This window comes from Trichosurus vulpecula, chromosome 2, assembly GCF_011100635.1.
Source record: "Trichosurus vulpecula isolate mTriVul1 chromosome 2, mTriVul1.pri, whole genome shotgun sequence".
NCBI classification, from domain to species: Eukaryota; Metazoa; Chordata; class Mammalia; order Diprotodontia; family Phalangeridae; genus Trichosurus; species Trichosurus vulpecula.
Window position 1 is genome coordinate 290,546,834 of NC_050574.1, and position 22,140 is coordinate 290,568,973.

At 33.0% G+C, this 22,140-nt stretch overlaps 1 protein-coding gene across 7 annotated transcripts in view; it reads right to left on the reverse strand.

The window, feature by feature from the left end:
* R3HDM1 (R3H domain containing 1) overlaps positions 1–22,140 on the reverse strand; it is a 185,661-nt gene that overhangs the window by 53,251 nt on the left and 110,270 nt on the right. For all 7 annotated transcript variants that reach the window (XM_036743015.1, XM_036743009.1, XM_036743011.1 and 4 more), the window contains 10 exons: positions 14,374–14,482; positions 12,430–12,508; positions 7,828–7,887; positions 7,602–7,742; positions 4,676–4,784; positions 4,494–4,589; positions 4,245–4,282; positions 4,110–4,160; positions 3,769–3,995; positions 1,024–1,278 (listed from right to left, as the gene is read on the reverse strand). In XM_036743015.1, the coding sequence (XP_036598910.1) occupies positions 1,024–1,278; positions 3,769–3,995; positions 4,110–4,160; positions 4,245–4,282; positions 4,494–4,589; positions 4,676–4,784; positions 7,602–7,742; positions 7,828–7,887; positions 12,430–12,508; positions 14,374–14,482 (1,165 nt within the window). The remainder of the gene's footprint in view (positions 1–1,023; positions 1,279–3,768; positions 3,996–4,109; positions 4,161–4,244; positions 4,283–4,493; positions 4,590–4,675; positions 4,785–7,601; positions 7,743–7,827; positions 7,888–12,429; positions 12,509–14,373; positions 14,483–22,140) is intronic.

Sequence of the window (22,140 nt, forward strand, 5' to 3'; positions counted from 1 at the left end):
CTGAAGATCTGCTGAATCTGTTTTAGTTTCCAGATTTTCTAGAAAATTTTTCTAGTACTTTCAGCAGTATTGATAATATAAGCTATTCTCATAGCATAGGAAAGTCACCTTCAGAGAAGGGTACATTTTAACATGCTATTCTTAGTTGATAAAATTTATTTATAATCCAAGTACTACAAAATAACCTTATATTCAACTAGCAAGACATTCGACCATTATTTCTTGAAAGAAAAAAAAAATAAAGATAATGGAAATATGCTTATTTATACATTCCTTATACTTTTTACTTAGTTGATCTATTTGCATATATTTTATTTCCTTATCAGTTATTCTATAAGGACTGTCTTTTTTGTACTCTTGTTCTACTTCCAAAAATGTATACAATAGTGTTGTTTGCACATTAAATATTCACTAATTGAAATTAATTTTAAAATAAACTAATACATAAGTTACATATAAGCATAAGATTCTAAGAGATGGAGGTGGGGATTAATGAATTATGTGTAGGGCTTGGCAGAACCCCTTAATTATGCCATATTCTTGGAAAGTAGCATATGTGCCAATAAAGTATAGTTATAAGAGAATAAAATCACTACCACTTAGAAGACTTCATAGTAATTTATGAGGAATGATAATTAATTATACATATTTTGTATATATTTTTGAGTCACATTAAATTTTGTCTAGGGAAAAAAGTTAGGTACTTTCGGAACTAACTAAATTCAGTCAGATTTGATCTAAGGTAACTTTGTTTATTCCTGGGGTGCCATTTACTTCTCCTATTCTGATTTAAACCATCATTCAGACTAGAATAAGGAGGTGCCATGAAGTTCACATTGGAGAAAAATATTATTACATACATTTTAACTTTTTTTTTAAAATATCAAGGTCTTAAGAGGAAATAATTCATGAAAAATGTAAAGATAGTAAAGACAAACAGAAAAAAAATTCACAAACATGCTTTAATTTATAAATAACTCGTGAGTTCTTGACTAAAACATACATTCACATTTGGATACAAACCTGTTTGTGGGTTGATCAGAATACTGCCAGGTGGTATGCCTGCTGCTTCCAAGGGAAGCAAAAAGAAGCTAGTGCTAGGAGATGCAACTTGCCCACTTAGGCCACCATCAAAGGAAAGAGAATTACTAGTGCTGACAGTTGGATAGACGACAGGGGGGCCATGAGAAGGTTGGCTGAGAGCTGTAACTGGAAGAGACTGCTGGATGTGAGAAAGAGAGCCCGTGGATGACCCTACACTATTAGAAGACTCAGAACCTAGGAAAGGAGTAATGAGAAATTGATTTTTTATTTAGATATAGAAATATCAAAGTCATTAAAAAATGCAGATTTTAAAAATTTATCATATACATATATCATAACATGCAGTTACCATATAAAAACCACAGGTTCCTTTAGATTGTCTGTTAAAGTACACTCTTTTCTTGAGCAAGTTTATTACAGTAAGTAGACTATAGGAGCTATTTACAATAATAAACTTACATAGCCAAAGCATGCAATTCAAGCAGTCTGCTAATAAAACCAGACAATACACAGCCCAAAAGCACATCAAGCAAATTTCCAAAACATAAACTGACACTGTTTACCTTTTTGACAAACACCAAAGGAATGTATAGGTTATAATTTTGTAATAAAAAGCATAACATATTCAAGGGCATAAGAACTTGTATCTGAAATCTCTTTACATAATCCAGAATAAAGAAAGACCAAGTTAAATGACATTACATATTCTTGCGGATAATTTTAAGTTACTTTCTAAGAACTGCATTTGGAATTCACACCATCTCCAATAACAAAAGTCAACTCTCCAATTTCCATGGAAAGGGATGGCATATAAAACAAAATTCATAGCAATAGTAAATAAATCCTATTAATCATTAGTTTCAACTTTTCCACACTGAAGTTCTAAGTAAACTGCTAAACTAATTCAATTGAGTTTCAACAATTTCTCTATCTTTTGTCCACTTTCTGGGTAAAAATAATCAACAAAGTAGCTACATGCTGGGTAACTGGCTGGGAAAACTGAAATGGCTGTGGATGATCAGCCTCTAAAAAGTGAAAATTGACTCAGTACATGGAGAATTAGTATTTTTTCTGGATAGTGGTATAATAATTATGTAAATTAAAATTTGAAGGGTAGGAACAATGATATAAAACTAGAAGAATCTCAAAGGTTGAGTCTAACCCCTATATTTTACAGAGATGGAAACAGAGATCTAGAGTTACATAGGTGGAGAGTGAGAGAGCAAGGATTTGAATCCAAGTGTCTGCCCCTAAACCTAGTACATTTTCAGACCCCATTCCAAATCCAGTACTCTTATAGCTACACCATTAAATAATCATAGTTATTTAAACTATTACAAGCAAGCCATATTTATTAACAGTGGCTACTGTCCTAATAAAAATAATTTTTTTCTTTAATGAAAAAAATTAAACTTGTTTTTTCCAAAATAAAACTTACAGAAATTAGTTATACAAAACATATAGCATTTTCAAGGTTCATTTGCAGGTGATTTATTTATTTTATTTGCCAGTTCAAATTGTGATGGATTTTTTTGACTAGTATATATTTATTGTAGAATTAGATTTCTTAGGTACAGAAACTCTTACCAATCTTAAACAGTATCTTTTCATGTACCCTACTATTAATGTATTTTTTATTTGTTTTCTGAAAGAAGAACTGGCAAATACAAGGTTAGAGAAAAAGTGTTTTTCACTAAAATGAGCAATTTATAGTAATGACAAAGTCAGGTTTTAGAAAATTCTTGTCATCTTCAAACATACCAGTCTACCTCAGATCTTCAGTTCCAGAACTACTTGTCTAGTCTAAATTGAATATTTGTTCAACACAGAATGATAGTTCTGCTAACTTTTATAGAAATTTTAGCTCAGGAGTAAAGGGACACAAAGTACTTGACAGATGTGTGACTCAATCAAGTTTGAAGACAAAAAACAGGGAAAACGTTTATGAGCCAATGTATTGTTAAAAGGGTGGGGGGTGGCGATGGGGATAATGTCAGATTGCTTTGGTCGTTTAGAATCTCACAAATTCTAACTTGGTATTAAATCCCTACTTTCTACTTACCCCAAGAAAACAAAAACAGTTTTCAATAATCTTTAGTCATTTCAGTTTAGATGAAGAAAAACACTATAATAAAAACCCAAAACAATAATCTTCAGGGTTCACTGGAGAACTTAAAAAAGAGTACTACCAATATTTATTGTTCAGTTGTTTCAGTCATGTTTGACTCTCTGTGACCACATTTAGGGTACTCTTGGCAAAGATACTGGAGTGGTTTGCTATTTCCTCCTTCAGCTCATTTTACAGATGAGGAAACTGAGGCAAACAGGTTCAGTGACTTGCTCAGGGTCACATAGCTATTAAGTGCCTGAGGCAGGATTTGAACTTGGGTATTCCAGATTCCAGGACTCATGCTCTATCAACTGTGCCATCAAGGTGCCCCACTACCAATATGGTCAATACCTTATATTCTGGCTGAATGACTTGGCTGAACTCAGGCAAGGTGGATGAATTTTCAAGGAAATTTAACTTTAACTCATTCCTTAAAATTAGACCATCTGAAGCTTTTTATTTTGAAAAATGTTTTAAAAATCTGCCTGTGGTATATGGAAAGAATTATTGCTTTTAGGGATATTTACATATTACAACTATACACAATGAGTCAAGACATTAAATTACCAAGAAAGTTAGTATTTTGCTCCATAACTCTTTAGAGACATTTATACCTGTTTTTGAAAGCCTGCCTATGCTTTTGCTGCTTCCAGAGCTATCCCCTCTTGTCAGAACTGAAATTCCACTGAAGCTGCTGGCTTTGGTTACAGCTGGCTTCAAATTTCGGAGGGAACTATCAGAGTCTGTGCTGCTCCAGGGACGGGGCTCAGAGCACCTTAGCTCGTTCTCAGTGCTGCTCTGATGGCTGGTGGCTGATCTTCCAGATGCTTCTTTATTGACTCTGGAATTTGGAAAATGAACTTTGAAAACACATATGGCTTTTGAAAATGTAGGAAAAGGATGGTAAAACATGCGTGGGGGATTTTGAAGAGTATTCAAAACAAGTGTCAGATACCTAAATATCTGGCGTCTTTGCTGTGTACTATTTGCTTCCTCCTCTTGGATTCTGTTGGAATTTTAGGAAGACATTAATTGATTGCTATCAAAAGAATTCAGATAATGATAAAAATGAATGCAAAAATCTACTTACCTTTTGTCAGTAAGATAGCTCTCTGGGGAACACAGGGACTATAAAGAAAGGACAAATATAAAATGCTGAGTTATGCTCAACTACATACTGTATCTATTAAGAGAAAAACCTCATAGACAACAAAGAAACATTCAGTTTTTGAAGCTTTTGACCAATAGTAGTGGTGAGGGTATAAAAGGGTTCTACAAATGAACAACCAGCCCAACTTTCAACATTTTGAATTAGCAAGTTTATATTTAGTTTACATACATCTTGGGCAAATATTCGATCTCTAGCTCTCTGATATTCTTCTTCTCGCTCTTCTATAGATTTGCTTCTTCTGTCATCTTTTAATCGTATTCTCATCTAAATAAAAAAAAAACAGTAGTGAATATTTACACTGTGAAAATGAATAAATGCTATGGTTGGAAAAATGTTCTAATTACAGTTACCTGATTATCATCTTTGTCTAAACTAGAGTTATCTCTTTTAAGGATATAACGTTTCTGAAAGTCTTCACCTTTATCATCTTTGATATGATCGTTAAATTTCTGATCTGGTCTAAAAAAGAAAAGAACAAAAAGCGTGACAATGTAGGTTAGCACTTAACAAAAAACACTTATCTTATAGACTACTCTAAAAAGTATTCAATTGACAAAGACTTGCTATCTATAATATTCATTTCTATAATTTGTACTCTATGAGATTCTGGGTTACAGTAGAAGTTGCTGTTCTAAAAGTTAAAACTGTGACCAACTGTAATGATTTGACAAAAAGGGTGTATGTGCCATTGAGGATCCATAGAGGTTGAGTGACCTATCTTTCGTTTGAATGAATATCTTTCATGTTTACCTGAGATAATCTTTTTCTACTCTCCCCCACCAGATATACAAAGAAAGTTCTCGGTAAACTCTAAAGCATTATGTGTGAAAACTATTATTCCAATGCAAAATCAAGTCTTTTTTTGTTTTTGTTTTTTAAAGCCAATAGTCTTATAAAAGACTAAATAACTTGAGAAAATTTGTTAAAGTAAACACATGTGAATATAAATTAAATGAGTGAAAATTTTTAAAAGATTTAGTTGGACAATTGGAGTTATGCGATAGACCTTAATATAAACATGTCCAGAGATGCAGAAAAAAAGAAGGTAAAAATGTTTCCTTAAGTCAGCTGAGCCATAAGTAGGTAATCTTTAAAATATCAACTTTTTTTATAGTTACAACAATAAAACCACTTTAGTATCGTTAGTCATGTGATTTTTCAATATACATCTAAGGACAGGCTTATAGTTGGATGGAGTTATATTTTCCCCTTTCTTCATGACTCAGGGATTTTATGTTTTAGTAAATATGCCCTAAAGGAAATAAAGTTGAACCATGTGCCTTGCAACTTCTCTAAGAGCAGCTGGATTTCCACCCCAAGTAGCATTAGCAGGCATTTCAGCTAACCTTAAGACTGTCTTACCTCTTTCTTTTACAGGTGCCTGAATTTACTGCCCTGCAATCGCCAACTTCCCGCTCTACTGAGACACCCCAGTGTGCACTGGGTTGTTGACTTCCATAACACCACAGGTTCAACGCTGGAGCGGGGAATCTGCCTATGAGGAAAAGGCAAGTTTGTTTTTATTCATTGGAGTAGATCTCTAAGGTTTTCTGTTTTAAAACCTCCTTTATATCCCAGAAGATATAAAATAAGAATACAGTGTAACTTCAGTGATTTGAACTTTCAGTTATCCACAATTACGTCAATGTTCCATACTACTTGAAATGCACGATAAAAAATTTCAAATTAGTTAAATTTTTTTTTGGTCTCAAATTGAAAAACCCCCAAACTTTCTAACATGACTTATGATATTCAAACGACTGAGGTTACACTGTATTGAAAACCTTAGAGAATCATTAGTCTAAAGGTTAGTCAAAATGCCTGCTAATGAAGATGTATTTGGGCATCCAGCAACTTTTAGTAAAGTTGGAAGGTATCTGGTTAAAATAATTGTGGTTCACCTTTAGTGTGTCTGCTCTTCAAGCTCATTCCCCTACCTCAATTCATATTCTTTCTGAGTTTGGACATGACTGTAGCTCCTAAATGACTGAGGTACAAAAACGTAGTTGGGGAATAGGCAGGAAAAGCAATATATTTAAACAAAGCTAAAATACTTAGGCTCTAAAGTAAAAAAGAACACCTTTCAAAGCCATCCATACTTTAGTTCAGTTTAGTTCTAATTGTGTTATGATTATGAAAAACAATGGATAATGATTTTTGTTAAGTTAAATCCATACTTATTGTAGATGAAAGATTTATTATCAAGTGAAAAATTAATTGTCAAAATACCAATTCAGTACCAGGTAAATAGCTTGAGTGGGCTATAATCAAATGGGCTATAAACAAATATAATACAATCATGGGCCCTGAAATAAAAGATTCAAGGATGCCAGCGAAACAATTTAGAAAAAAATCAGTATTTTTAATACTTCCTCTAATCTATTGATGCTTACTACCACAAGATGGATGACTGCCAGCCAGATCAGTTGGTAGGATACTGCTAAGGACTCAAGTTTGTTGAGCCAACCAAAAAGATATTTTCTGGGCCAGTCTTACATATGGTCAGTCTGAGAGAGTGACATAATTGAAAGAGACCTAGAAGAGTAGCTCTTTCTTTAAAATATCAATACTCCCTGGCTGCCATTCTACCATTTTTGCTGAACTCTCCTGGGAATTCAAGGATTTTCCTTGTTTAAGAGTTTACCTAATTTTTAAAATGCAAATGCCACTTGGAAAAAGATAAAGCTAAATTTATAATTAAACTACTGAGTAATAACACCTTGGAAATGATGAACAACAGTAATTTTGAATTGTGGAGGAAAGGACTTGAGCCAGTGATGGAAAAGAGGAGTATCATGGAAGCAGGAGGAAGGATGGGCAAGAATGAAAGAACAGGATATGAAAAACAGATTTTGCCCATTTGATACTTTTGCCTAAGTGTGTCTGTCTTATACATGCTGCTGCATTCCAATATCTCTCTGATTCTGGATACCAGGAGTAAAAAAAAAATGGCTCCTACTGGAGAGTCTTTGTGCATTTTTGAATCATAAATCATGTTTACATAGCAACTTCAAAGATATTAATTCATCACATAAATTTTTGATTCATCTGCCACATTTCAGCTCAGGTTGGAACAATCTATACTGGTGAAATAAGTGATTTTTTTGTTATTACTATAAAAGGCCACTTAAATGTTAAATCAACTAAACTGATAAAGTACTAGGAGAGGCTTATGTGAAAGGTGCTATAGGAAGAATTATTCCAGCAATATGCATAAAAACATTTGTCCAAATACACACAAAGAGACACAGAGACACACACTCTTTTAGCACTTACATTCTTGTATTGCTAGTTTTGTTCACTATGACTGACTTCCCACTCTGATCAACATTGTGGTCTAATCCAAAATAAGCAGCTACTCTATGCAATAGCATCCTATGGTAAGATGTCATTGGGGGGAATTTTTTTCTTGGAGATCTAGAAATAAAAAACAAAAGCAAGTTTAGCAAAACAATAAAATTGGTGTTGGCAATTTGGTCTCTTTTAAAATTTCAGAACTTACTCATTATTACCAATGAAATCTAAAATTTCCTGTTCTAATTTCAGCAGCATCATTCTGTCCCTGAAAAACAAAATATAACAATTTTCATATGAAACCTAAAATTGAAGCAATCATAAATGTCACTGAATTTAAAAGATACATGGTTGACACATTTTCTTCTAAGAAATGAATTCTGGGGCTTGATCACCACAGGATTCCACAGCTCTGGCTAGTTTTTTCTAAAACAGTTATCTTTTAAAGAATGAAAACCTTAAGTTTTATTAATTTATTAGATAGCCTTGTACCACAGGAAGATTGCAATGAGGCAGAAATAGGATATAGAATTTTCTCTTGCTTTTATGGCTAGGTAAAAGAAAGATAGTAAAAATAAAAATCTTTGATTACGATGTCATCACCATTTAGTACCCCATGGAGCAAGAAATGGACTGTGGAATGCCAAGAACAGGAACGTTCCTCAGGGAATGAAGTACTAGGGGAACTGAGCAGCACAGGACAATGGTGTCAGAAATATTTATTACTTTAGTTAACTGTGATGAAGGGAAAGTGACTTGTCCTTATTTTTATGAAACCTACACTTCTAACACAGAGTTTTAGGTACTTTTTCTTTAAACAAAACAAAACAAAAAACCCAATGAGAGCCATCTTCTTCAAGCATGTAAAATAAACGAGAACCCTTGGGATCTTGCATAAGCTCTTTCAGACTACTATGATATCAGTTAGTACTGAGACTGTAACTCACTTAATGATGCTCTAGTGGTCTAAAAAAGCAGTCACAGATCCCCAAAGGCCTCACTTTATGTATTGGGAATACAACACTAGAGCTATCTTTTTGTAGTCACTAGATATTTCATGTTATTAAGACAAATACTTAATAAAAGACCAGTAACATTAAAATTGAACATCTCTGGAAAACACTATAACCGTGTGTGTGTGCGTGCGCACGCACGCATGTGTAATAGCAAACTTGCAGATAATTGCCAGATCAACACACAGAACAACTCTCTCTTTTCTGCTGTTTTAGGCTATCAAAGCAAAGTTGAGTGATTCTCAAAGACATAAAGGTCTTAAACTAAAATCTTTTAATGGGTTGTGTTCACTGCTGTATTGATTCTTTTTATAAGTCAGAGGCAATGTCACACTTGCATTAGGATGCTTTTGAAACTTCCTGTAGATTTTAAATAGCTGTAAATATTTCCCTGATTTGGGATAGAGTTAATTTTCAAATAGGAGTATTTCCAAATATAAATCACACTAAGTCACTGATCTGATCAGGAAGAATAGTTAGCACACATTTATTTCTATATGTGCAAAAAAGGTCTCAAATTTTAATCTCTTATCATTTTAGAGTGAGAAATGTTCATATATCTCACTTAAAAGTTAAGAAATGTGCTACCACTGAGGTTTATCCCTTTCTACTCCCCAACTGTTAACTCGACTTTCCATGGTTAACTGAACAGTGAAAAGCAAGTTTCTCTCAAGATGATTGCCATGAAAAATCAAGTAAAGTCAAGAAATATTTATTAGGAAACTAGCATGTGCCAAGCCTTGTGCTAAATGTAGTGCTAAGTCAATCACTTGTGATGCAAAATCCCATACATAATTTTCTCCATCCCAAAACACATTTGAAAGTTAGGATTCTTCTTGGTGGAAAATGAAGCATGAATAATACCTGGTGGTTTCAATCCCAAGGGAGGATATTTGGCACTTCTATCTACTTCTATGACATTGGAGGTTATTTTATGCTCTTTTTTAAAAATGAAGTTTTAGAATTCTGCCTCACCAGGTTGTCACAAATAATGAAGACATTTTCACAACTATAAAATCACCTTGTTTTCTCAGGTTTTCCATTTGGCAATGGTATATTTAAAATAGTTTTCTGTGTTTGAGTCTCAAATGCAGGACAGATTGAGTTTTCCTTTGTAGCCTAAAATCTGTAAAGAATTTTGTTTTCCTGTAAGAATGAAAATGAAATCTACAAGTCCTAATGGACCTAATTCATATCCAGGTCTGTTACTAGATTAATTAGGGTTTAGTTTATAATTCCATTACTGTTCTAATCATGTTTTTATTCCTCCCTTTTTCTATATGTATTTTTAAGTTTTACAATGTTCATTGCACTGTTCTCAGTATTTTGAACATGCTAACCAACACTTATGATTAAGGCACAGAGTCTTATCTAAGCTCACAAATGCTAATTTTACTGAAAAGAACTTTAAAAAGGATCTTAATGAAGAAGCTATTTATAGCTCCTGATGAACAAACATCATTCCTTAATATATCACAGTACTTCAAAACATACTCACTTTATAAAATTAAATTATTCAAAGCAAAAATTTAAAGTTAGTCATCTAGATCTATATTACCTGTTTATAAAGAAAGGACTCAAAATAATGGATCAGATCCCATTACAAAGTAAAGCAATGCCTGGGAGTAAATTAATCACTACTAAGGTTGTATCAACTATTTAGCTTCTAGGTTCAAGTCACTATGCCAGAACTAATAATTCATTAGGTGCATGAAGTGTGTATATATATGTATGCTTATATGTATACATATTTTTGAATTATCTGTGCCAAAGCCAAAACATCTATTTCTTCCTGCCCATCCAGAAAGACCCTTGGCCACCTCTCCCCAATAATAAAGAATGTATATTAATTTTAACATTAACCTAAATCAATTATACTTAGGATAATTCTGCTGTTGAGAGATGAAACTACACATTACAAAACCTTCTAACAGCCAAACACTGATGACTCTGGAATTACTGAATATTTGTAATAAGCCATACCATGCTGCTCTTCCATTATGCAGTAGTAAATTTGAAATAAGTGGTAGTAAGTAAAATATAGCATTTTAAAAATTAAGGCGTTTAATCTTGGGTCCAATTTACTAAATGGAAGCAAAAAGCTATTGTTTTTCTACACAAGACTAATTAAGTAGAATTTCTTGGGCATACACAGACAATGATTAAAAAAGTATGCATTTTTTTTGTTAGCATGTGCAATTCCTAGTAAAGTCACTGACAGCCATTTGTGAGGCTTAGGAGTTTATCAGCTGTTATTGCAATAGGATGTAGAAAAAATTTTTTGTTGGTTGCTTTAAAAATATGATTCAGATAACTTTCAACTTAAGTCATAATCATTGGATTAGATTCACTCTCTCATTGGCCTAAGGATGAAAAAAAATCAGATTTGATACTTGAAAGTGGGAAAGGGAAAGCAAAACTTTTTTTGGATAATTTTTTAACATTAAAAGAAAATCTATGCATTCTATATTTATGTTACAAATGTTTTAAGGATAAAAATACATTTTAATGCCACAAAAGTTGTAAACTTACCCAATATTACACCTTGTGGTTAAAGTTAGATCTTTAAAAAAAAATCAGCAAAAGCTGATAACACATCATTAAGTTAGAACTGTGAAAAATCACTATTCATGCTTAAATGGGAGATTTTTACAAAGCAAGTAGATGAATAAACCTTTTGTTTTCCCCCTAAAGACTTAATATTAGCCACAATTTCCTGTCTGATGTAGATATTGGCCATATTTTATATGTTAGCTGTGAAATATATATTCATCCTTAGGCTAATCAATCAACAAGCATTTATTAATATTATGCACCAGGCAATTAAATATCTGTATTAATGGAGAAAAGCACAGACATGGATAAACCAAAATTAATTGCTATCTGGCTTTGAAATGTTTTATGCTTACATTTACATATGGGTGGGTCTGATTTTCTAGGCACTATGGACTTTGCCTTAATTCTTCCTTTTTGTCCATGTTATAAGTGGATATCACCCCTTAGATAGATGCAAAACACCAAGTTATACAGAACTGTCTATTATCTTGCTCTACAAATTTGCCATTTTTCTGACTCATACCTTCCATGGGATGACAAAAATTGTTTGTTTGAAAGGCCTTCACTATTGGGCTCTGGGTTATAAATTCAAGTAAAAATAAACAGTAACAATCCTCCATAGAAAAGAAGTATAAATTAGTATAGATGATAGATATGAATTACAACTTCAAAACAAGACTACTCAAAAGTTAAATCTCAAAGAAGATGAGGGATTGACGATATACTGGTATAGATACAAAAATGTAAGTCCACTTTAATATATTCTGAACATCTAGGATTTTAAACACTAAACAACTAAAAATGGGCAGAAATACTCTCAATTTGATGAAAACATTTACTTAAACAGCCCTTACAACAAACAACAAACAACCCCAGAAGGAAAGCACAAAAGCACTATGTTTAAAACATAAAAGCCAATTTTAAGAAATATTTTACATTTTATAACATTACATTTTATGTAGCAGAGTATGTTACAGTAAAGCAAAACTTTGTCTCTCATAATTAATCAAATCTATCTTAAACAACTAAATGAAGGGTTAAGTATCTTGGTGAAAAATACTATCAAAATACATCTACATAATACACATACTCAACATCATCTTAGTTATAGGAAACAAACTGTTTCTACCCTCACTGAAATCTCTAGCTATACTCATAACACTCTCAGTAGTCAAGATAGAAAAAGCAAGATTATGGTACACTGGAAGTGATTTAATTTAAACCTTTTTATTTATTTTTACCTGGGATTGTTTTTTAATGTATTTACTAAAAATTCATGTAGATCTATGCCAGTTGAATCTGTGTATTCTTGACTGGAATCTAAAAAACAACAACACAAAAACCCAGTATAAAGTTGCTTGAATTATCTTTTTGTCCTTATATACATGATGTTCATCTTAATTTTACTGGATTAAAAAAATCTTCCTCACATAGAAAAATTGATAAACTAGGAAAGGGGAACACTAAAACTAATTTGGACCAACACAATTCTTCTTCCATATAATTTCTGCCAATATCAATTTATATAGTTAACACAATCTAATCTAACAAATAACAATTTAACATATTTTCTGAGTTTGTGAAAAATCCTAATATGTACTTACCACTCTCCTCATGCTCAACATGTCTTCCTTAAAAGAAAAATTCCAAATAATTTAGACTTAAAGATTTCTATTAGAAAAGATAACGCTTCGTTCAATTTTATTGGTGTTACTATAGACACAAAATTTTGGTGTAGTGAAGGAACGAGAGAAAAATACTTCTAGCTTCAGTCTACACTACAAGAAAGTAAAGCACACATTTCATCCAGGGTCTGTATACTATAACTCACTGGCCAAACTGTTTTTTAAGTACTCATGTTTACTTGTTTTTTTTCCAACACGCTAAGACTTCCAAATGCTGACTGGGATTATAAAAACTGGCTATCCTACTTCAGATACTAGTTGACAGTAACAATGTATATTTAAAAAAAAAATTACACGGAAGGCACATACAATGTTAAACCATCTAAAACTTAATCTTGAACCAAAACCAGTAGAAAACTCTTAGGGCTTTTTTGCAATTGAATAGCAATTAGCATAATATGAAGGCTCCAAAATATCAAAGGGTGACAAGTGATAGTTAAAAGACTATTGTACATTTCTTTCAAGTGAAAAAGTAAGAAGTATGTAAAAATGATGACAAAATAATTAATAGAAACAGATTAAAAGTAATTAAAATCCTAAGTGGTTCTATATAGTTGAAGTGGACAATATTTCTTGCTTAATTAAAAATGTTGATAAAAGTAATTATTTTGTACTAAAACATACTTTTTGGATTAATTTGGTTACTTCATGTTTCTTTTACACTAATTTCTTTCAGGGTCCAGTTAAAAGTGATTTGTTAACAAATCAAACCACCACTTGATTTTTGGTAATCATTAACTACTATCATATGTTCTCTGTAAGTGCATAATTTTTTATAATCATAGATTTTCAAAAATTCTAATGAGTTTATCAAAAAAGGTACCTTCAGCTTTTCCAAATAAAATATAATCTTGGAAATTTCATTTTATACTTTTAGGGGATCACATCTCTATGGTGTTACCCAAGCATTAAAAGACTTCTTTGCAAATATTTTATAAACTGGCCTGTGAATTCATCTTCTTGGATTAACATTTACTTTATATAATGTTTCCTACTAGCTTTGTGACTAATCAATAAAAGAATTAGGTCAAAATTTTTAAGCTAAGTGTTAAAATTTATTTCAAGTGTTCTTGTAAGGAATTTAAAACATCATACTCAGATATTTAATATTTTGGGTCATATTTTTCAGAAGGGAAAATTTTACTTATTCAGGCTGGTACTCCTTACAATCTCTTATGTATTGGTTTCTCTTGAACTTGTGCTTCTGATATTAAGATTTGTGTAGTAATATTCTGAGGAAGAACACACAAAGTATTATGTTGATTTAAATATTTCAATATGAAGACACCAAAGACCAGGAAACATGATCCACTTCCATTATCACTCTGACCCTGGCTTTTAGTCCTTATTGTTGTCTTCTTTGAAAAATGTTTTGCTGGATATGAGTACAGTTAAATTATCTGCAATAATGATTTTACTACTTAAACAACTCACATGGGTTTTGACCTGGCATAAATAAAATGCAACTTAGAATAAAAAAAAAAAAACTAGATTGCAAACCTCTTGATAACATTTTTCTGGGCAACTTATCGCCTTTTTCTGTTTCATCTTTGGAGGGTTTCTCATCTTTTTCAAATGATTGTGTTAACTGGATCTGGATTTTCTCCGGCTGAAAGATGAGATAAGTTATTTGTTAAAAACTAACAAGTTTAGCTACTATATAATTTTTATTTTAATTTTTGAGTAATGTAAATTATTCTAGATTTTTAAAAAAATGCTCTTCTTCTTCCAAGGAAAAGGATATATTAAAAAAAGGTCAAAATATAAAGTAAACACACAACATGAGAGGTATCAAAGACGATACTATAAAATATTTTAGTTTATGACTTAGTTTATGACAAACTTAGTTTGTGACAAATTATATTAACCATGTTTTTCTCAAATTAATGATTTATACAATATTAATCCATTAGAATATGTAAACAAAGAGCTTCAATCCTGTCCAGTGTCACTAGGGCATGTACAAAAAGATAATTGAAAATACCACTGATAACAAGGCTACATGGCATGGTAAATAAAGGGCTGATTTTGCAGTAAGAAGACTTGGATTCAAGTACCACCTCTGGGACATACTAGATGCCTGATCTGGCACAGGTCACTTAATCTCTTACTGCCCCAGGCCATATTCTCACACTCTAAGTTACAGAACAGTTGCCAATGTAATATTGGTAGAATAAATTTCCTCATTAGGAATTTTCTACAACAATAAAATGAGAGTTCTGGACCAAAAATAAATGATGATTTAAAAAAAATAACAACAATGAAGTCATATTAATACCCCCAAATGATGACCAATTGACAAAATCTTACCTAAAGCCAAATATAAATGATGAATTATCTGCTATAATGAATTTCCACATCACCTCTTCTTTCAATTTGCACAGAGAAGAAATATGATTACAGTCTGGAAAGGTTCCCACAACATTTTTTTTCTTTTTTCATCCCACTTAGATTGTGACTGGTTTTAAATTTTCACCTAATCAATCCACAAGCATCTTTTGAATGCCTACTATGTTCCAGGCTCTGTGTTAAGTACTAGAGACACAATGCCAAAAAAGAAATCAGTCTGCTCTTATGGACCTTACATTCTATAAGGGGTGTGTGTATGTGTGTACACTACGTATAACATAGACATATGGAATTATATATAACATAAATGTAAACACTTATATACAAACTAAGTCTAAATAAAAGATAATTTTGATAGTGGAGACACTAGCAGCTTGGAAGAAAAGATTTGAGGAAAGCTCTTTTTTTGGTGGTGCCATCTGAGCTGAGCCGGGTACAGACTACTGCAAGAGAGTAAGGACCTGAATTAGGGCGGTGGTCATGACAGTGGAGAGAAGGGGATTTTTTGGAGAAATGAGTCAATACATTAAAGTTTACTTTTCTGTTGCCATTGGGGGCATTACCTTTCTTCTAGTCACCTAGGCTTGCAGCCTTATGTCATTCTTAACCTCTCTCTCACTCTCAGACTATATACATCCTACCTGTTGTTGCCAAGTCATATTGTTTCTACTCTCATAACAGCTCTCAAATATTTCTCCTTCTTACAGTGACTAGTTTGGTGCACGCCCTTATATCTCATGCCTGGACTACTGCTTAGAGACTTCTGGTTGGTCTCCCTTCCTCCAGTCTCTCTTCATTCCAATCTATCTTCCACTCTGCTGACAAAATGATCTTTCTGAAGTGAAGGTCTGACCGTGTCACCCTATCTCAATAAATTCCAGTGACTTTCTATTATCTCCAGTTATCAAATACATACAAAATCCTATTTGTCTTTTAAAGCTCTTCGCAATATTGCATCTCTAGTCTTCTTACACTTTACTCCATGTACTCTATGATTCAGGAACAACAGCCTTCTTGCTTTTCCTCAAATATGACACTGGATTTCCTGGCTCGGTGCCTTTATAATGACCATCCTCTAGGCCTGGGATGCTCTCTCCCCTTATATCTGCCTACAAGACACAACTCAAATTCCACTCAGCAACAGGACTTGCCATTCCTTCCCTCCATTCCACCCCACCGTCACCCACAAGTGCCTTTCCCTCTCACATCAGCTTTCATTTCTTCTATTTATCTTGTATTTACACCAGATACTTGTATAGTGTTTATTTTTTCTTCCATTAGGATGTGGGCTCTTTGAAGACAGGAACTATGCTTTTACTTTCTTTGCATCCCCAGCACACAGTATAATGCTTAACACATAGAAGTGCTTAATAAATGGCTGTTTATTAAGTAATTAAGCAGTCAAGTAAACTTTTGTTATTACTTTTAAAACTGTTTTAAAAGCAATTTTATTGTATGTATTTAACTAGAAGAATTGGTAGAAGTAGCTTCTCACCAGGGGCTCCCTATACTAATGAAATCATAAGTCTAGTGTCTATCCCCAGTTAATTAAAAAATAAAAGTATGCAAAATTAATTTACACATCATGGGCATTTGTATTCATAGGATAAGGGTTAGAAATATGGCTTTCTTATTTACTAATTGGACACGTCATTTAACTTGTTTTGATCCTGGTCTCCAAACTTGTAAAATAAGGGCTTATTTCCAGATGATTTCTGAAGCTTTTTCTGTCTCTAAATCATATAGCCTTACATGCTGGAAAGTTGAAGAGGAAATGATTTCATTCAGTCAGAAAAAAATGGAGGAGGATGGAAGCAATTATTCAGGTTACCTTTCCTGAAGAAAAGTTGGGTTTTTAAAAATCTGAATTAACTTTGGCTGTTTATATCGATCAAATTTCCAGAAAATGTGCCCAACCTGTTTTGTTTTGTTTGCTCCAAGGAATCAATAGGATTTAATGCTCTTAACTCAGAGTAAGCAGGACATATTTTAAATGGGATTTTTAAAAAAATAAACTTCACAAAACTACTTCTTATATTGCATCTTCATATCAATACTTCTTCTTGCTTTCATTCTCCTGTTCTGCCAGATCTCCGATTTCCCCACAAATTTGTCTAAAGTGGTATGGTAAATTATATGTATTCATAGTTTTCATCAAAATAAACAATATTTTGTTTCTTCCCCCTTGAAGATACTGTTTCTTTTAGATGGACTAACCACTTGATACTTTCCCCTTATTTTTTTGGAGGCATATCTATTATTCAATTAGGTCTAGGGTTGATTTTCAAAAGACAGTCATCCAATAAGCTCATTTCATAAACATAATCCCACCAAATCCAACAAAAGGAAAAAAAAAGTTTTTACATGATGACAATCTCATGTATTCCCTTTAGACTTTTCTACCAACTATTTCTTCTATATTTTAGTATCCTAGGAAAATGTGAAGTGTAATTTAGAGGCTTAATATTTCAGTGGTTTTAAGTATGATTATAACTGGAATTCCAAATGTACATCAACTAGAAGTTTGAAATTACTTCATTAAAATAAGACAGAATTGACATACAATTGACAAAAGTAATGTTACTTTTTTCTCACAGGTCACAAACTATAAATCTCTTAAATGTATTTGAACTTTTCAGATCTTTAGTTATGCAATCTTAAAAAAAAATCAATTTTCCAAGACAACTGAATTAGTAGGAAAGTATTTAGAGTGGTATCTATCTAGAACATCATGACACTAAGATTACCTAATGATTTTTTTTACATGCTATCTACAAGTTCATTTATAGTTTTCCGTAAGTTGTTGCAGAATGAAGAAGAAGAAGAAGATTAGGACACAGAGGTAAAAGTAGGCTGCTCTCTAAGAACGAAGGGCTTTTAGCACTATTAAAAGGAGTTAGCACCTCTGGAGGAAGTCTGAAACAGAACCACTGTCTTGAGATTCATTCAAACAGCTTCATTTGTTTCAACATATGTGGAGCATAAGTAAGAAAACTGTCACTTTTGAACAGCAATAAATGTGTTACAATCACATATGCACCCAGATACCCAAGAGGTTTTTTTTAAATCTAAATTTTCACAAGTAACATGTTTATAACAGATTGTGCCAACTATTTTCACTATCTGAAAAACTTCTAAACCTTTTGGTAAAAGGCTCTGAATAAAGTGAAATACTGGTCTAGGAGGTCTCCAGATGGAAGTACTTTACTAGTTCAATGGTTTTTATTTCTGAATTTCTCTCTTTCTTGGACAAAGTTCAGACTAGGACCCTGAGAAAATTTAACAACTTAATTAATATTTATTCATTGCTTACTGTGCTGGGGATACAAAGACAAAAAGAGGAAGAAAGGAAAAGAAGAGACAAAGGGAAGAAGGAAAGACAAGAAGGATGAAGGAAAGAAAGAAAAATAAGAAAGAAAGAAAACGTGTTCCTCTTCTCAAGGGACTCACATTCTACAAGGGGATAGCACACATATAGGTAAATAAGTACAACATAATTTGGTGGGAGAGAGCTAACTAACAATCTGGCTTCATGAAGGAGGTGATACAGAAGCTGAGCTTTGAAAAAAAGTAAGGAGTATCAAAACCAGAAATAATGGGGATACACTCCAGGTTTGTGGCAACTACTAATAAATAGCAGAAGATGGAAGGCTCAATTTGCAGCAAGAGTTTGGTGGGTATGTTGAATGTGCAAAGCGTGGAGATATAAGGAATTTGCATTTTATCCTAGAGGCAATAAGCAGTTACTAAAAATTTTTGAGTAGAGGAATGATATGGCCAGATCTGTGACATAGGAAGATTATTTTCACAGCTGTATTGAAGATGTACTGAAGAACTAAGAGACTGGTAACTATGAGACCAATTAGGAGGCTCTTACTGTAGCCTATATGACGAGGGCCTGAAGGAAAAAAAAAGTAGTTCTAGTGAAAAAGTGTGGAGGTAGAACTAATAAGATAACATAAATTAGATGGTTATAAAATAATGAATTTCCAACCATTATGTACACATTTCATTCTCATATAGATACATAAATGTCATAATCTTATACAGTAGGCATTGTTCACTCTCACTTCCAAGAAAGCTTTACTTGCCTTTACTATTCATCACTATAAGTTATACACTGCGTTTTATCGTACTTTCGTGATTAACACAAAAACAACTGACATTGGATAATAACGCTCTCTTGGGCTATTAGGTAATGTTTTTATTTGGGGGTAAAGTCCATCTACTACTGACTTGAGTGTGACCAAATAATACTCCTTTTAAAGTAATTTCAACTTTTAAAATACTGGTAGAAAATACTTAAATATAAACCTATCAACTCTAATGAACAACACCAAATATATTCTGAAAAAAATATAAATGAATGAATGTAAATATATCTTGGTTACCTGAAAGTTCACATCTAATTACAACAGTAATGTTTCAAAGATGGTATCTCTAAGACAGTGACAAGACTGCCTTGGTAGCTTAATAATAATGATAACGACAACAATAATAGCTAGCATTTCTATAGCACTTTAAGGTTTCCAAAACACTTTACAAATATTTTATTTTAATGATTTTACAAATCATTTTATTTTCACAAGAACTCTGGGTATTATTAATATCCCCATTTGATAGATGAAGTAACTGAGGCAAACGGAAGTTCATGAAGCTAGTAAATGGGTGAGGCTGAATTTGAAGTCCAGTGCTCTATCCACTGTGCCTCTTAGTTGTTTGTCTCAGAGTAGTAATAGATTTGTGATGAGCCATCTATATCTGTATCCCTTCTGACCAATTACACATACCGGCAGTATAGATATCTAATGCTAGAGGGATATGTTATCATGGAACACTGGCTTTATCTGCATCAACCTTTAACCAAGTATGATAACCAGTTACAAACAAAACTATGTTTCATCTAATTGTTTAACTGTAGGAAATAGAGTTCAATTTAATAGGTCAAGAAATTAAGGAAGGCAAGGAGGAAAAAAGTAGTGGAATCTTTAAAAAAACAAAACAAAACCCTTTCAAGTTCTGAAGACTATGTTCCATAGAGGAAACTTTCTAAATTTGCTGTTCATTAGATGAGGCAGCCTGGCCTAGTAGGCTGAGCACCCTACCTGAGTCAGGGAGATCTGGGTTCAAGTTTTACTTCTTATACATTACTGGGTGTTTTGACCCCAAATAACACAAAAACCCTCAGTGCTCTAGGCCAGTGGTGTCAATATTTTTGAGTGGAGGAATGAGTGTCAAATTCAAATAGACAGAGGGGCCACTGATCTGTATATAAGGATCCCTACATGTGCATACTGACTGACAAAACCACATATTAACTTAATCTATGTTTTATTTTATTTAAAAAATTTTGTTAAATATTTCCCAGTTAAATTTTAATCTGATTCAGGCCACAGCAGGGAAAGCTATAGGCCACCACATGCTGCAGGTCACATGTTTGGTACTTTAGCTTTGGGCAACACTTTAAGACCATAAATTGCAGAATAATTTCAGATCTGCATTGGTAGAGGGAGATTCCTTGCTGGGAGCTGCCTATACCAACAAAACCAAAGACCAAGAAAGTAAAAGGCTCCTTTAAAAACAGTTTTAATAAAAGTTTAAAGGGTGATGTCCATTGCTCAGCTAAGGAATACAAGTGTCTTTCCCCCTCCTCTCTGAATTACATGTTCATCTCCTCCTGCCCTTTATGAAACCTTGCCCATGTCTTCCTGCCAGTCATTTTAAGAATATATCAAATCCTTATCTATTGTGCACAGACTGAGACCTATGTGGTTTTTCACTTGCTTTTATGCTTACAATATTTGTGTTCACATATATTTACTTCTTGTTTATCCTCTCTCCTTCACTGGATATTAAGGCTCCTTGGGCCAAGAACTACAACTTTTTTAGTCCTGAAGAATTCAATATAGGACCTAGATTATAGGCATCTAATTTAAGAGTGAGACCTCAACAGATTGAGATTCATTTAACATAAACAATATCTGAAAAACTCTTATTACTGAATAACAGCCAGATACAAAATTAATGCCAGTATGGAATGAAGTCTAAAAATAATTAATAGTTTTCAAGCTAATCCTCAACTATCAGTGCTATTATAGAGAATAATCAAAATTAAGAGAAAGTTCCCAAATTTCATTTTCTGTGATCTTAATCTCCTCCTGACTGAAACTTAAATAAAAAAAAAGTAATTCAATTTCTTTCTCTCTTGGGAGGAGGTACCAACCAAGTAGCAAAAAGGGAATTATATGAAAGAGGAGAAAAAAAGTCTTAGGCAATTCACAGAATATATCCTCACCTGTTTGGGGGTGGTAGTGGTGGTATTACAGCTGCCAGCTATGGTTCCCACGCGGAGAGAGTTAGATAGATGGGGAAGGGAAAGTATAAGAGGGACAAAATAACCTTAAATGGCGATTAGCCAGGCAGAGTTTGAAACTGACTAATAAATCTCCATTGGTCTGTTTAGAGGCCTTAAGGTGAAGAATTCAAACTTATCTGTAAACCTCAGGAAAACTATAATTCTGGAATTATGATCAATATCTTTGCGCTAGGTGGGTCTACCTTAGACAAACCTATAATTTACCTTGGGGTTATTCAGCATTATACCTCAGCAACTCATTTTAAAGAAGGCATAGAATTCTGAATGAGTTAAAATGTAAAGCTATATTATAAGACTTACGCATTTTACCCCATAGTTCAATTAAGTAACAATTAGTTTAAAAGGGCTAGGAATGGAAATTCTGTGTCTCATTCAAGAATTTTCATTGGCAAAATGAAAGTTTTTGACTTCAGACAAAATAACCTCTCCCTTTCAATTTAAAATTGTACACATTTATAAAAAGCATATCCCATAACCATACCAAAATATCTAGAGCAATAAGTCAAACTCAAATAGAAATGGGCTGTATGTTGACTTAGAAA